Source organism: Falco rusticolus, chromosome 12, assembly GCF_015220075.1.
Source record: "Falco rusticolus isolate bFalRus1 chromosome 12, bFalRus1.pri, whole genome shotgun sequence".
NCBI classification, from domain to species: domain Eukaryota; kingdom Metazoa; phylum Chordata; class Aves; order Falconiformes; family Falconidae; genus Falco; species Falco rusticolus.
This window is the reverse complement of record NC_051198.1, coordinates 23,520,966-23,536,093: the sequence shown is the minus strand read 5'-3', so window position 1 is coordinate 23,536,093 and position 15,128 is coordinate 23,520,966. Positions and strand designations below refer to the sequence as shown.

Genomic DNA, 15,128 nt, shown 5'->3' with positions numbered 1-15,128 from the left:
TATATTATTAAGGCTCTTGATGGATCAAAATCTCAACTTTGTTCTCAGCTATGAGCTCCATGTGTATATGGCTTGTCCCCTGAACCTACAACCAGCAGTGAAGGCTTGCAGTCCTGGCCCAACGGAGGTGAAATATACAGGAAAAGGACAGAGTGCCAACGTGTCCAACCTGGAGCCTTACACAACTTACAACCTGCGAGTTGTGTCTTACAACTCTGTTGGCAGCAGCGCCTCAGAATGGATTGGTTTCACTACAGAAAAGGAGCGTGAGTATGAGAACTGGTTGAGCGATCACCAATGCCCGCTTCTGATGCACAGGGCTGCGTAGCACCAAATGACTCCTCCACCTCTGTGAAAGATGATGTCCCCAGAAACCTGCTCTTCTGTGTCACTGTGCCTCTGCTGCCCATTCATTGAAATTCTGCTCTGGGGCTTGACTGCTCATTCCTTCAAAAATATTTCTTTGCTCATCATCTAATACCATATCCTCTGTCTTGGGAGCCTGGAAACCTTTTATTTTACTGAAAATGGGCAGCAAAGCTGCAGAACATAAAATGTTCAAGTGTTAATAGAAGGGTGATGTGTAGTGATCAATACACTGACATAAATAATCTGTTGGAAAAGTGGAGATCTTGAAAGAGAAATGGTGATTCTTTTCAGGAACAATCTTACTGTCCTAATTCATGCCACGCTTCTGCCAGGTCTCATGAGAGTTTTTCTTGGATGCCATCTGAATGATTGGATCCTTGTTGACACTGAAGTAGGAATTTTTTGCTATCTATCTAACCACCACAGGCAGTACTTTAAGGCCATGTGGTGATCTGCATGGAAATTAAGCATGCAGGACCTGTGCCTACCGTCAGGATAGATTTTGCCATCAAAACTGAATTTGTAGTAGTCTAACATCAGCTTTTATTAAAAAGTTCTCCACTGCTGTTGCCAGAGCCATTTCATAACAGATGAGAGGGGCATTTCACCTCAGCTTGCCAGGTAGGGGCAAAGAGGATATTCACTTTTAATCATAGGTCTTAAGCCAGGGTTTCAGAATCACCTTTCTAATTTTTAGAATTTTGCATCGCTTGGTAGTTCTGCCTAGCAATTACTAAAAATTTATCTGCTATATCCTTAGCTGAAATTTTCAAGTGGAACAGCCCCAGAATTTCTTTAATATCACCACTGAAAAAAAGAAAAATGCCCTTATCTCTAAACCTGTGTTTTATTAAATCACAAAAGTAAAAAGCTGGAACACGATAATGAACTTTTAAATGGAGAAAAATTGTAAGGAACTGGTGATACAGACAGAAGGAAGGAGTTTGAAAGGCATTTTTACACCCCCACCCACGGGGTCCACAAGCCCTCTTCTTTCAGTCTTGCTTTTCTTGCCTTGCTGACCTCTTCACACCCGGTCTCCTGGGTCACTGTGACCCTCTCCTTCCTCTTGCCGGGGGGTTGGCTTCAGTGACAGTGGGAGATTAGCAGCACGGTGCAGCTGGACAAGCAACTTTCTTATGAACAAACCAGCGTATACTGGGCACATGGCATAATGGCAAAGCCACAAGGAAGGACCACCTCAAACTCAACCTAAGTCTTGTCAGCAAGCTGTTGAGCCCAACTAATGAGCTCTTCCTCCCTGAAGTGAGTTCTGGGGTTCTGTTCTCTCTGCCTGTGATTTGCTCTTGCTTTTCTGAAACCTCAGGTTTTCATGTGTGTGCGTGTTAAAAGATGATCTTGGGCAGTTTCTTGGGGCTTGCAAGAGGCTCCCCCTTAGCAGCTGGGTTCCCACAGCCCAGCATGCTGCAGCTGAACTTGCACAACCTCCCGTGTCTCCCTGCCCCCTCGCCTTAAGCTAGATTTTAATTTATACAGTTTTAGTGTCTGTACTACATACACAAAGGCAAAGAAAGGGAGTTCTAGGTTTTTATTTTGAAGATATATTTCTGCTTTCTTAGTGTAGAGGCTGGCATGCTACAGCAGGTTTCTCTTTTCCCTTTTGTATCTTTCCTACTCATACACGTGTATATGAGAGGGAGTGCATGCAACAGGGAGCTTGTGTCATGCAGAGTCTCTTCCTCTGCGCTGTCATGCCTGTTGGCTAGAAATGAGCTTTTTTACCTTCTTTTGTAGCACCTCGGTACATGGCTCCCTTCTCCATTGTCAGCAATTTATCTACCATCCACATAGACTGGAGTCGCACTTTTGTGCTCAACGGCCGCCTGAAGGAGTACGCGTTAACAGAGAGCGGGCAGCGCATCTACAGCGGCTTTGACACCGAGCTGTATTTACCGAGGACATCTGACAAAAGTCAGTTTCAATCTCCTATAGCTTTCTCTCTGTGAAAGACTGCTGGGTGAGACTGCTGTGGCTCATTGTGAGGGTCGAGCTTTCCCAAATCCTGGAGCTGCATTGCAATTCCTTCCTTCAGGGCTATGCTCCGGGAAATGCATGGAAATCTGCAGATTCAGGAAAGACTGGAGCCTGAATTTTCATTTGGATCAAATTAAGTCAGTAGCTCTTGGAATCAGGCATGTTTTGAAATGCAGTTTCTCTTCAGAAATTTGCAATCTCTAAAATGCAAGGAAACTGACAACAAGGGGGAAATAAGAAGGTGAAAAAAAAATAAACAACCAAGAAAAAAATGTTTTCTGTTTTTCCAGACATTGGGTTCTTTGTATGTCAAAGGCTTTTATCATTTATATTTTACTTCCCTGATTACTGCAATGAGGCTAATACATTTTTTGTTTTACTCAAACATTCTTAACATGTTTGTATCAGCCATGAATGGAATATGAGAGATTTAGGGCAAAATGATGAACAAACTGAAAGTTGCCAGGCACATGTCATTGGAAGAGGGAGGTTTGGGTGGTAAAATAGGAACATAATTTATAGCAACATCATAGTGGTGACTACCTATGATCTGCCTCGGTTCATAGTTTAGCAGTTCAATACCCATGGATAAGGGATTATGTGATCTGGGACTTAGGTGGGTTATGATGGATTATGTGCTATATCTGCCTTGGCTTTTCTTAGACCTGTCCATCTCTGCTGGTGGATCATGGTGAAAAAGCAGCACCTACAGAATTTTGACTTCTGCTGACAGTATTTTTAATTTTTTTTGCTTTTTTTTGCTCAGCCTTTTTGTTTCAAGTGACCTGCATCACTGATGAAGGGAGCGCCATGACACCAGTCATCAAGTACAGCGCTGGAGATGGAGTTGGTAAATATGTGAAGAAATTACCTAGCACTTATTCACTGTAAGTGTTTGGGGTAGAAATTTGGTATCGTGTAGTACATGCCAGACAGGACAGCATCTCATTGCAGGATCAGGGGATTCCTTAGTGCCTTAGGGTATGAGGTATGTAGGCAATGTGCCTTTTTTGCCATGGATGGATTTCCGTTCCTTTACATCATGGTCAGCTTGGGATCCTCCCTCCAGACAAGTAATATTTTTTTCTTTTATTTTTATGTAAATATATTGCTCCAAAATATAGTGCTTTTTCCTGCTGAAGAGAGTCTGCTCTCTTCCAGATTTTACTTCTGAATTAAGAGTATCTTGAATTGTAACCCTGTCCTCCCTCATTCCTCCTCAGTTTGGCAACGAAAATACATATCCTCTCCTCCCTGCACCCCACCCCCGCAGCAAGGGGCATCCACCTGCTCCTTTCCTATGACCAGCCAGCCAGTCTCTGCAGTTTCACCTGGGATGTGTTCCTGAACCACTGTATGAGAATGCCACACGAGATGCTGTCAGGACCCAGTTTATAACACCTGCTGTTTTCCTTCTGTCCGTGAGGCCTTTGTCTGTTTTGTAGAAGCAAAAAGAGTTTGGTGTGGTGACATCCCAGTCACTTTTGTCCACTAAGTAGTAGACGCCTAATCAGCAAAAAGCTGGAGGTTTTTTAACCCCTTAGTTCCCTGGGAAGCAGACCTAAGCTTGAACCATTTCTAACCGACATATCGGTTTTAATTAATTTATTTATTAAGTTGCCTCTTGTTCAGCTCCTTAAAAGAGTTGTGCCTCATCTTTTGCAATTACTCTTTACATTGCATATCCCTTTTCATGTTGTCACACCATCCTTCTGCAGAATTTCAGGCAAGGCTGCTGTAAAGGCATTATAAAATGCCTTTTATAATATCCCAGTTGCTCTACATCCATCAACTTCCACACTCGGCTTCTCTGCTCTTTTGATTGCTGCTTGTACTGAGAGTCTAATGCAAACTCGATCAGCACTGCAGGCACCTTGCAGAAGAGGCTTGCCAGTGAAGGTGATGAAAATCCCTTAGCCAAGTGTCTGGATATGCATGGAGGATTGCAAATAACCAGGAAACCCTGTCACTGAGATTTCTTATGCTTGTGTTCTGTATAAGCAAAGACAACCAAGCGACTGTTTTTTCTAACAGGTGGGAGAAGGAGGAATAGAATGTTTCATGTTTGTTTTTGTATAAATTTATCACTCATTTCAGTTAAGTCTTCCTCCTTCTCTGTTTTTAACTGCACAGGCTTGCCACTACACAGTGCCAGAGAGAACGTCCTCCGTCTGTATTGCTCTGAAATTACTGTAGTCATTTCCACTCTTCAAGGTTACTTGGAGAACCCTTTTTTTTTTCTTGCATTCCACCTCCACTGCCTCCTCTCTCAAGAGCTGCTGATGCAGTGGTGATTTCCAGCCTAAGCAGCAATGCCAGAACTTTAAGCAGGGTCTCTTGAGGGTAGTAAGGTTTTTATTATAGCCCGCTAGCATATTGAACCATTATGCCACCTTGAACATAAGTGCAAATAGGCACATGACTACACAATTACTTAAATTTCTGCCTAATTTATTAGCGAGGAAAGGGATAACATATTGTTAAACGCTTTCTAAAATAACATTCCCTTTCTCCCCTAATCCCTCTTGATTTTTACAGGTCTGATCTTGACAACACCTGGAGAGAAGGACAAAGCGGAGTCCAAACGTGCAAAATTCTACAACGAGTTGTGGTTTGCAGTGCTGATGGTAGTTCTAGGTTTGATCCTCTTGGCTATTCTTCTCTCCTTAATTCTTCAAAGGAAAGTCCACAAGCAACCCTATGCACGAGACAGGCCTCCTTTAGTTCCACTCCAGAAAAGAACGTCGCCGATGAGTGTGTATTCATCAGGTGAAACCCATCCGGTACGTTTGGTAAAACGCTGTGTTGTGTATCCATCATTTACAGTTAATCCATCCATTACAGTTGTGTAACACTTTTATCTGCCCCCCACCCCCCAACACACACACACAGTTTTTCTTCCTCCTTCCACTGTTTTGTTGCACACTCGGTTACCGAATGAAGGCTGCTCAGTGTAGGAAAAGAACTGCCTGGTACCTAACACGGGCACAGAGAGCCAGGCTACAGGTGCTTAGCCCAAAAAGAGCCCCGTGGCACCTGGTCTGCAGCCCTGAAATGCTTCTGATGCCTGAGACAAACTTTGGATCTGGAGTCACAGAAAATACAAAGCCACTGATGCCACCTGATGTTAGTTGACATCTGCAATGGAGGTGAAAAAGTCTCGGCATGCTGTGAGAAGGTAGGTGATAAAATGTGCCTTTCAGAGGAACCTGTCCTGTGTTTCCAGCTATCTGATGGCTAACCAGGATCCATCCGACAGTCTTTGTCAGGTACCCATGAAATGTTCCTGCAGAAAGGAGGACTTAGGGGGAGGCTTCTTTCTACTATCCACATACCGCCAAGCCTGACTGCTCTAGGACGAGCTGCATGCCACCAAGGTTTAGAGTAAGGGCAACCAGGGAAACGCTAGGGACCTCCACAAGATGTGTGTGTGCATCTGTACACACAGAGCCACAGTGGGACCACTGCAGAGGTGGGAGGGGGACTGCTGGGGAGTGACTGGGAGGGAGGCTTTGTATCATTTTTATTATGACAAGTTAAAAATCTGTAAAAAAATGGATAAAGAGCATCTTCCACCATGTCGCATAGCAGTAGTGCTATCCTACCCTTTGAGGAAAAGCAAGACAAAAGGAATATGGCACTTGTTAGGAGACTGGGAGCAGCAGTGCCTTCCATTTCTGTGCTTCTTCCCAGCCACAGGCCGTGAGATGATTCTTCTTGTCACTTCTCAGCGTCTTTTTCCTGTGAGCACCATCAAGCAGGATAGTGACTCCTGCATCCTTCACGCATTCTGTTCCTTCTTGTCTCAGTGCCAAGAAGCTGCATCTGTGCCTCAACGAAGGAGCTCTTGGAAACAATAGGATTTCCAGTGTGCCCCTTCTTCTGGCAAAGGCTAAAAGCGTTAAGAAACTTCTTTTTTTTTGTCTCATGGTTTTGATTCCTTTTCCTCTACAGTCTGTCATGTTGTGTTGTTCCTCTTGACTTTAAAATGTCTTTGCCGTTGGCATGCCTGTGCAATTCTTTTCCATATTCCTGTCCTCTTTATTTTTTCCCCTTCCTTTTCATTTTTCCAGAAGCTCATGGACTTAATAGAAAAGAAGATTCTACAGTTCATCAGAGGAAGGACTTAATCTGAGAAGTTAGGATACAGCTACTAGGAAGTAGCAAAATCACTTGTGTTTTACAAGAGTTAGTGAGATCATGTAGCAAGCAATGCTGGCTGCCCACATGGTACCCAATGACCCGTTAAATAGTGTCTCATTTTTGCCAGTTCTCTACTCCCCCACATCCTGCTACATTGCTCCCCTTCACACCCTCTGCAAGGAACAGACTGCACCTGCGTTGCACCTTGCCCTGCCCTGATGCTTTTCCTCCCTCTCTTTAATCTCAGTTCGAGACCATTGCTGACACATCTGATGCATCAAGCAGTGTCACTCTCAAAAGATACACAATGCACTTTGAGGTAGAGTTGTTAGCTTGCAGAGTTGCAACGTGTGATGTGCCAGATGACCCAAAGAGCATGCACGAAGGCATCTTTCTTACATTGCATGCTTCTCCTGGTGGCTGAATTTCTTTTTCCTGGTCACAATAACAGGAAGTCTCCTAACATCCCCTTGCTGTGCAAGTCTGGGCTGTCGTGCTGGTAGTAAAACATCTTTGGCCCTCTGCCTGTTGGCTACTTTAAAAAAAAACAACAGAAAATTAGGGGGGAAAGTAGTAATCGGGGAAAGTCCTGTTTTAGAGGCTTGGGTGGGGTTTTTTTTCCTTCTTTTTAATTATATGATTATCCTACAATGGGGAAAGGTCCACTCTATTTTTGTTCTTCTGTCTATGACTGTGCATGATTTTTGAAGCATGGGTTTCTCTGTTCTCTTCCGCTCCTGCTTTGGTTTTGTTCAGATAAAGTGTTTGAGACCATGACCTTTATTTTTGATTTATTACTTTGTGCCTTCCTCATAGGGGCTGACAGATACAAAAATTCCGGGAGTTGGCTCTCCCACAAACAGCCGTGGTTTCCACATCGCATCTGGGGCAAGGAGACCAAGTCAGAGCCAGCTAAGTCACACATATTCCCCAGCCTCTCTTCATCGCAGTGTCAGCCAGCTGCTCGACCTCTACGACAAAAAGTCTCTTGTTGAGGAATCACCTTGGGATGCCATTATTCGCAATCATCATCGCACTACTGGTCGTGGCTTGGTAAGCACTCCTGTTCCTCTGTGATGCTGCTGTGCATGGTGAGCTGCTAGTGATTTGTCTGTCTCGTTGGGATCATGAAAAGGACTAAATATTAAAAGCTGCTGGAGGTACAGCCAAAAGACCTAGAAGGACGTGGTCAGATTAGATCCTGCCTACTGCTCTCTTCTGGAGCTGCAGGTGGTCACACACTGCTCTTACGGGATGTGAGGGGTCCACATGCCTTTGTCTATGATTCCCATTGAACCAGTAACTGCATGGTCTACCAGGGCTGTGCACCTTGAAGAATTCCCTTCTATTTGGTCAACACATAGGCCTTTCTCTCCGTGCATTTTAGCAAATGTACCTGTGCAAGGAGGGATGTCCTGGCATCCTTCACACGTTCATTGCCAGAAGCAGAAGCTTGTACTCTAGTGACTCCTGTTCTGTGACCTTGGGCTCAGTTGCTGACGAGGCCTCTCTGTCCTCTGCTCAGTCACAATGCTTGAATCTTCTGGCACGTGTGACAAATGACTTCCAAGTCTGCCCAAGGGGGACTGGGGGGGGACGGGCAGAGTATCTGTCTTTTAAAATAGGAGAGGACAGGATTGGCTGGTGTCACCAACATGGACCTGAACACACAAACACAAGAAGTTATGATTCTTAAGTAAAGGACAGTGGCAACTTCCCTTCCTGTCTGTCACCAGGGAACAGGCTTTTTAACCTGCATCCCCTGGCTTCCATCCTTCCCTGAACAGATGTGTGGGAAGTGGTTCGGGGGCCAGCGAGATGGGAGCGGTTGCTCCCAGAAAAAGCCAATAAGGTTCCTAAAAAATGGGGCAGATGGGAGTGAAAGGCATGTGAGGTACGAGTTAGAACGAGTGTGCAGTTATTGAGTGGATCTTGTTCAAAATGCAAAGTGAACTGGAGAAGGATGATCTGGCACATAAATCCAGACAGCTCCCTTGGGCTTTCACCTTCAGGACACCAAACAGCCCCAGAACCGGGGTGTTGCTACCACTGCTGCCGTACCTGCTTAGACCATAAAGATCAAGTAAGAAGATACTGACACTTAGCTGTAGGCAACCCCCCTATAGGTACAGGTTAACCCTCAGCCTGCATTCAGCACCTCATGGGCTTCCTGATTCAGTGGTATCGTAACTCAGCCTCAAGTCATTTTCTCGGAGCTATCACATCCTCATGATTTAATTCTTTGGAGACTAACAGCCCAGCCAGGGTGTACCTCTGTATGATCTCAGCCAAATGAACAGCTCCCAGTGCTAAGAGAGGAAGCCCTTGTTCCCTTGTTCTATCTGCTTATCTTGGGCCAACACCATGGTTTGGGTTAGCTTGCACCGCCCCACCCCCAGCACATGCTGCATGTTGGCATGTTAGAAGTTGTTTACAGAATAGTCCAATGAAATTTCAGACGTGGTAGGAGCAGAACAAAAAATTCCTCTCACTTTTGGTGGCAAACCACCCGACAGCATGAACTCAGGTGCTTTTTGAAATCAGCAGCTGTACAACACAAAGCTAGCGCTCTGTCCACCCTCTGTACATTGCTCCAGTCTCTGCTCCTGCATCGCTCTGCTACTCTTGTCAACAAACCTCCTGCAATGCTTTTCACTCAGTTCTTCCCTTTACTACACTCAGCAGCTTAGGACTGTCAGCAAGTGTTGTTCACCCCTTTGTCCACCTTGCAAATTAATGACTGAACGTTGAAGTGGATCAAGACACCCATCTGCAATAATGCTGCTGGTGATCTCTTCATGCTATGGAAACAGAGAGTTTTATTTCTTTTCAACTCTTATCCTGGCTCAGTGCATTAGCATGAGTACAGGTGGAAGAATCTCAGACTCTGCTTGAGAAGCTTGAAGAACAAAAAGAACAAAATCTTAACTAAATCACAGGTGACAGGGTTGTTATACAAACCAAAAATCTAAACATGTATTCTTTCTCTTTTTCATCTCTCCAATTTCCCCATCACGCTGTAACAAACACTATTTTCTTTAGAATTTATCACCATTTACCAGTTATCAGATGTCTATATAGTAATTGATTATTTTAAAAGTTGTTGCTTACTATGAAAATCTAGCTGGTTTGGATTCAGGTGCTTGAATGCTCTAGGATCTTACCTTATGCTGGGAGGAGCAATGGGAAAACATGCACTTAATTATTTCACAATTTTTTAGGGGGTGCAAGGAAAGAGAAAATGAAGGAATTGCCTTTAGTCATGTACAGCTTTGGCTTAAATGCTTTCCCCCCCTCCTCTTAACAGTATGTAGATGAAGAAGATCTTGTCAATGTCATCAAAGGCTTCAGCACCGTCACCAAGGAGCACACCACATTCACCGACACCCACCTCTGAAGAACACAAGCACCTTCTCTAGAAAATGGAAAGTGGGTAACTTGCCAAAAGCAGCCTGCATGGCTTTTGGGGGAGAGGAGAGGGCTGCTGTTTCCCCACCCCTTACCCACTACTTAAAAGTCAAACCTGTTTGCTAGGAGGGGATGAGTAAATTGGCCTTTTTTTTTTTTCACAGTCTCTTTAACTGTATAGTAAAACAATGTGTGTTAGCACTGACACCTCAGAAAAGTAAGAGAGCAGTTTGAAAATCCCTAAATCATATAGTATTAGAAGACTGCGAAGGTAGAGGCTTTCATTGTTGTCTCCATACAACTTTCACAGTTGAGGAGGGGATGGGAGGGGGGGGCATCATGTTTGGTAAGGAAAAGTCTTTTACCTGTCCAAAAAACCAACACGTGGCTAAAAAAGGCCTGTGGCAGGATAGCCACGTCTTTTCCTGGCCTGACAAAGCTCCACCACAAAATTGTGTTCGTGCACAAGTAAATAAACATCAAATGAAGGAATTCTGGAGTTGCTTTAACCTTTGTGTTCTTTCCCTCCCTCTTCCTCACCCTCTCAGCTCAAGTTAAAAAAAACAACCAAAAAGCCATTAATTAAAGTTTAACTCCAAGCATGTTTTTTCAGAGGTAGAAAACCTCCTCACCCACTCCCTGTCAAAAACTTGCTGTCACAGCCTTCCCTTTTGCTTATGTATTACTAATCTACCGGCAATAAAATTTGTTCACCACCCACAGTAAACTAGAAGCAAACAGCAAAACAGCCAGTGCAACACAGGTAGGAAATATCATGTCAAGGCACTTGTAATTGAGAATTATTATACCATGACAGTAAACCTATTCCCATATTCATCTCTGTCCTTTTTCCAGAGAAAGTGACAAGGAAGCCCTCAAGAGACTGCCAGTCCCATGTACTCTGCCAAGCCTATTTTTATGCACGCTCTCAGTCACAATCAACAAAACCCATCATCTGATACCACACATTTTCAGGAAGCACAAGCAACACTCCTCTGGCAATTTATTTGGACTAAGAGGCAAAATAATATGCTATTTTGAATAGCTTCCCCCTTAACCTGCACAAAACATTTCAGATTTCAGACAGCAGCATACAGAGCAAGGATCCCATTCATAAAACAAGACTACAGATGCAGCCCCTGTGAATTGGGCAAAATCCAGCCAAGACAGCAGCAGCTCTTGGCTGTGTGGCTGTGTCTAAAAGGCATCTTCCACTGAGCAACCAAGTATTCCTTTAGCACCCTCCTTTCCCCCAAAACAAAAATAATCACAACATATCACATGCCTGACCACGTTTACGCAAGAATGCACAACAATATTTTGGACCAAGTACCATACTACATTTTGGAGCATCACATAAAGCCACACATTGATGTGGATGACTCTTCAAAGGTTTGGCAGCAGCCAGTTAATTTCTCATAACCTCACACTTTTTATTCTGGGTATCAGAATACAGTCCTGTTCAAGAACCATGTCATGTTATGCCTGCTGCCAGCCAGAGGGCACCTGCCCCTCATCTTTGCCACCAGTCACATTTTCACAAGCCATAGTCTTGGCAGGATGCATCATTCTTCCGGTGCCGTGGTGAAGCAGCTGTCTTCGTAGGCGATGGAGAAGCCGCACCAGGTAATTCGGGCCCACCTTCGGCAAGGACTGGTGCGGAGGCCAGGAGAGGCACTTTCTTCCTTCCCAGGAAGCCGGCTCCTTCAAACCCCATTTTCTTTTTGCTTTCTGCTTTGGCTTCACTCTCCTCTTCTGGTCCTCTTTTTTTGAGATCCAGAGAACTCTCTGGCACACGGAGAACCTCCGTACTGCAACACCCACCTGCATCTGTCATGCCTGTGCCTCGCACTTCAAGTGCTGTTGTCAGGACTGCCTTCCTCTCAGCTGTGCTGCCCTCAGCTGCTGCCTTCCTGGCCTCTGGCTGGCTTGAATTCCCATTTGCAGCAGCTGCCTTCTCTGTTGGGCTTTTGCTGGGTAAATTAAAAGCCTGGAAGTCCCGGTAACTGTGGAAGCTCTCCGTCCGCCTTGCTCTTGCCAGTAGAGGGCTTTCTCTGTATGGCCGCACAGAGCCATACGTGGCAGTTTCGTGGATTGTTTCGTGGTGCTGCAATTGGAGGCTTCAAAAAAGAAAAAAACACCGAGGACGAGAAGAGCAGATGTTACGCTGAGAATGGTGGCCAGTTCTTCTCCACACCCTGCTCCCACCCACCACTGCAACTCCCACTAAATAGCAATATACTCCTCACAACCCACACACACAAGGGGCTCCAGATCACTCCAGATTCTCATAGGATACTTTTTATCTGTACACACGTAGACCAACAGCAATTGAGGAGTATGTGTGTGTAGTTCAAGAAACTTAGGGCATAGACTCAGGGGCTCAGCTACAGCATTCAGGCCACCAAACCCCTCACTGCCTACCTGACAGGTAAAACCTTTGGTGTCTGCAGCCGGTGCCACGCTTGGTGACTAACCTGGAATTAGACTCCCGAAGCCGGTTTGGCTGAACAACTGAGGTGGCAGGACTGATGTTGGGTGTGGCACAGCGAGACGTACTCAAGTCACACTGGTCAAGCAACTTGAGCAGCTCTTCCTCTGTGGGGCCACCAACATCTGAAAGACACAGAGTGCTCGAGTTCATTTACTGTAGTCATGCACATGTGAGGACAGAAAAAGACCCACACCACAGTCCTGGTGTAACACAACTTACCTTTGTCTTCACTCTTACTAACCATGTCCATAGCTGTGGTCAGGTCCCACATCTGGATGCTGCCATTTGAATGCCCAGTGAAGAGGTAGCGGCGTGGCCGGGAGCCCATTCTGCTGGATCCTTCACATTCTCGCACAGTAAACGATGAGATGGTAGTGCAGTCAACTGCCTGGATCTCACAGATCCTACAGGAAGAGAAACCTCAAGTTACCAAAACAATTGTACCTGGCAGTTTGACCAATAAAGTTAGTACTGTATTGATTTTCTGAGATGGCATCAAACTTGCCAACAGAAAAAAGACTTTTCTTCCAGATGAAATTCCTTTCCCTGCACGACCAGCATGCTGCTCAGCAGCAGACGGTACCTTCCCCTCAATCCATCTGCAGTCCTACTACTTGTTTACTTTTATTAGGGAACCCCCATATATTTGATGTCCATTTTCAGTTTGCAATGATTAGAAACCTAAGGCTTTCAACAAGAAGGACAGCAACTAAGCCCCTTCACATGCTAGACACTCTAGGAAACTAACCTGCAGGAACAGCACATTTAATCATATAAAAGATACACAAAAAAATCCAAGGATGATAAATCCAAGGTTATCTATACAGGTAACTTTTGTCTTAAGACAACTTGACATGGCAGATCTCCATAGCTTTTTTCCATTTTAGAAGCTTATGAGAGGAGAGAGAGGAAAAAGACTCCCAAAACTAAGCCGTTAAGCCATACCCCAACACCAGAACCTCACATATTCTGAGTAATTTGTTTTACTGGCCCCCTGGATTGAGCTTCTTGCCCAAGATGTTCCAAAATAAATCATCTACTAAAACTCCCCACTACATACAAATCTAGCCTGAAGTAAGTGGGGGATGGGGGAAAAGCACATCAATAATCTGCAGGGCTTCTGTCCTCAATTCAGATGCTAAACGTGTTAAGGCATCAACATTTTCACCCAGATTCAAAGTTATTAGGCAAGAAATGCAAGAATAAGAAGCAGCACAGAAGTGAGATGCACCATCTTTTCTGATCTTTTGCCACCTTACTAGTCTAAGAAACCGGAAGAAAAGCAGCTGCAGTTATCTGGTAACATTTTTACTACATTGGCAACAATGTAGTAGAATATTGTGAAGTCAAGCTTAAGTAAATAATTGTATAGCTGACCTAGAAGACAGTCTCTCCGTTTTAAAGGTTCTAATATCTTCAAAGACAAGTGCAAAGGGAGAGAAAGTGCTTCCTTGTCTACCTCTGTGAGCAGCACAATCCCTGCCACCAGCAACTTCAGCATTAGTTTTAAAATTTAATGTTAGCGTGGTACCATGGCTAAGAGTTACAGATTCTGTAGAGGTACACAAATGTTTGTTTTGTGAGCTCAGCAGGTGAGCCATTGTGAAGTGAGTTTCTGATACCGCATTTTGCAAAATACCACTTGGCTTCTAGGTTATAGCAGAGGATAAATACAGTTCTGTTACTAACACACAAACTAGAGTTCAGCCAGAATGTCAAGCACATTAGAAGCTTGCTAAGTGCAACTGCATGCACCCCCAAGGGACAGGAGACCCTGCCACCTGAAGAGTCCTGCTCCTTTCCCACTTAAAACCCTAAACATGGAGGTACCTTTTCCCAGTTGAAGACAGCCTTACAAACAGCTTATTAGTGATGGGAACAACTTTCTGGATAAACACCTGCTGATCATCACGTTCACCAAAGGGTCCTAGAGAAAAAAAAGATCACTTTTTTGTTTGTTTCAATTCCCTCACCCTCTTCCCCACAGTCCTGAAGACCCAAATTCACATTAGTATGACCACTGTAATTTTTAAGAATCAGGAACAGGAACCAAAGATGACTAATAGCTAGAAAAAGCCATCCAATGGGTAGGAGCCTCTACAGATACAGATTTTTTTTGTTCTTTTGTTTTAAAGGACACCCATTCTTGAGTTGCCTGCATATTCCTGGAGGAATTACACTGTCGCTACAAATCCTACATCAGCCCTCTATAATAACAAGTAGGACCTTCTTATTTCACAGCTCCTAGATGTCTAAAGGCTTAATCAGATTTCTTGCCATAGTACTGACCCCGCCCTGTGTTCACAGGGCATCCTATTCATCAAAGGTTCATTTGCAAGACTCGGACCACAAAGGAATCGAGACTACCTGTCTACCCATATTTGGCGACGTGCATTCCTTCAGTACCTTGCTGTAGCAATGTGCTAGCACCATTTGCCTCTGTGGTTTCAAGGCTTCAGTAAACCTTGCCACAACTTCAAACTCATTTAAGAATTTGTCACATGTGCATCATTTAACCCCGACTGAACAATGCACTGGAATTCGCAGCAGACCCAAACCTTGCTATGCTAATCTGCTTTGATGCAGTCTCCTGCGCTTTCTGTCATTCTCTAGTTACACCAAAAGTGAAATGCTACATTGGTTTGCTCAAGGAAGAGGTATAGTATCTGTGTTTGGAAGTTTTTCCTCACATTCACAGTAAGCCCTTTAAGTGTACTCA

The 15,128-nt window shown here is 44.4% G+C and overlaps 2 protein-coding genes across 3 annotated transcripts in view; one reads left to right on the top strand and one right to left on the bottom strand.

The window, feature by feature from the left end:
- Positions 1-10,758, top strand: part of USH2A (usherin) — a 390,912-nt gene extending 380,154 nt beyond the window's left edge. Inside the window, exons 66-72 of the mRNA XM_037405643.1 lie at positions 49-266; positions 2,125-2,301; positions 3,131-3,214; positions 4,903-5,147; positions 6,755-6,826; positions 7,324-7,560; positions 9,815-10,758. Of these exons, the coding sequence (XP_037261540.1) occupies positions 49-266; positions 2,125-2,301; positions 3,131-3,214; positions 4,903-5,147; positions 6,755-6,826; positions 7,324-7,560; positions 9,815-9,904 (1,123 nt within the window). The 3' untranslated portion in view covers positions 9,905-10,758. The remainder of the gene's footprint in view (positions 1-48; positions 267-2,124; positions 2,302-3,130; positions 3,215-4,902; positions 5,148-6,754; positions 6,827-7,323; positions 7,561-9,814) is intronic.
- A 143-nt stretch (positions 10,759-10,901) lies between these two features.
- KCTD3 (potassium channel tetramerization domain containing 3) overlaps positions 10,902-15,128 on the bottom strand; it is a 28,411-nt gene continuing 24,184 nt past the window's right edge. For both annotated transcript variants that reach the window (XM_037405641.1, XM_037405640.1), the window contains exons 15-18: positions 14,240-14,336; positions 12,629-12,813; positions 12,393-12,531; positions 10,902-12,035 (exon numbers count right to left, since the gene is read on the bottom strand). In XM_037405641.1, coding sequence (XP_037261538.1) covers positions 11,453-12,035; positions 12,393-12,531; positions 12,629-12,813; positions 14,240-14,336 — 1,004 coding nt within the window. In that variant the 3' untranslated portion in view covers positions 10,902-11,452. The remainder of the gene's footprint in view (positions 12,036-12,392; positions 12,532-12,628; positions 12,814-14,239; positions 14,337-15,128) is intronic.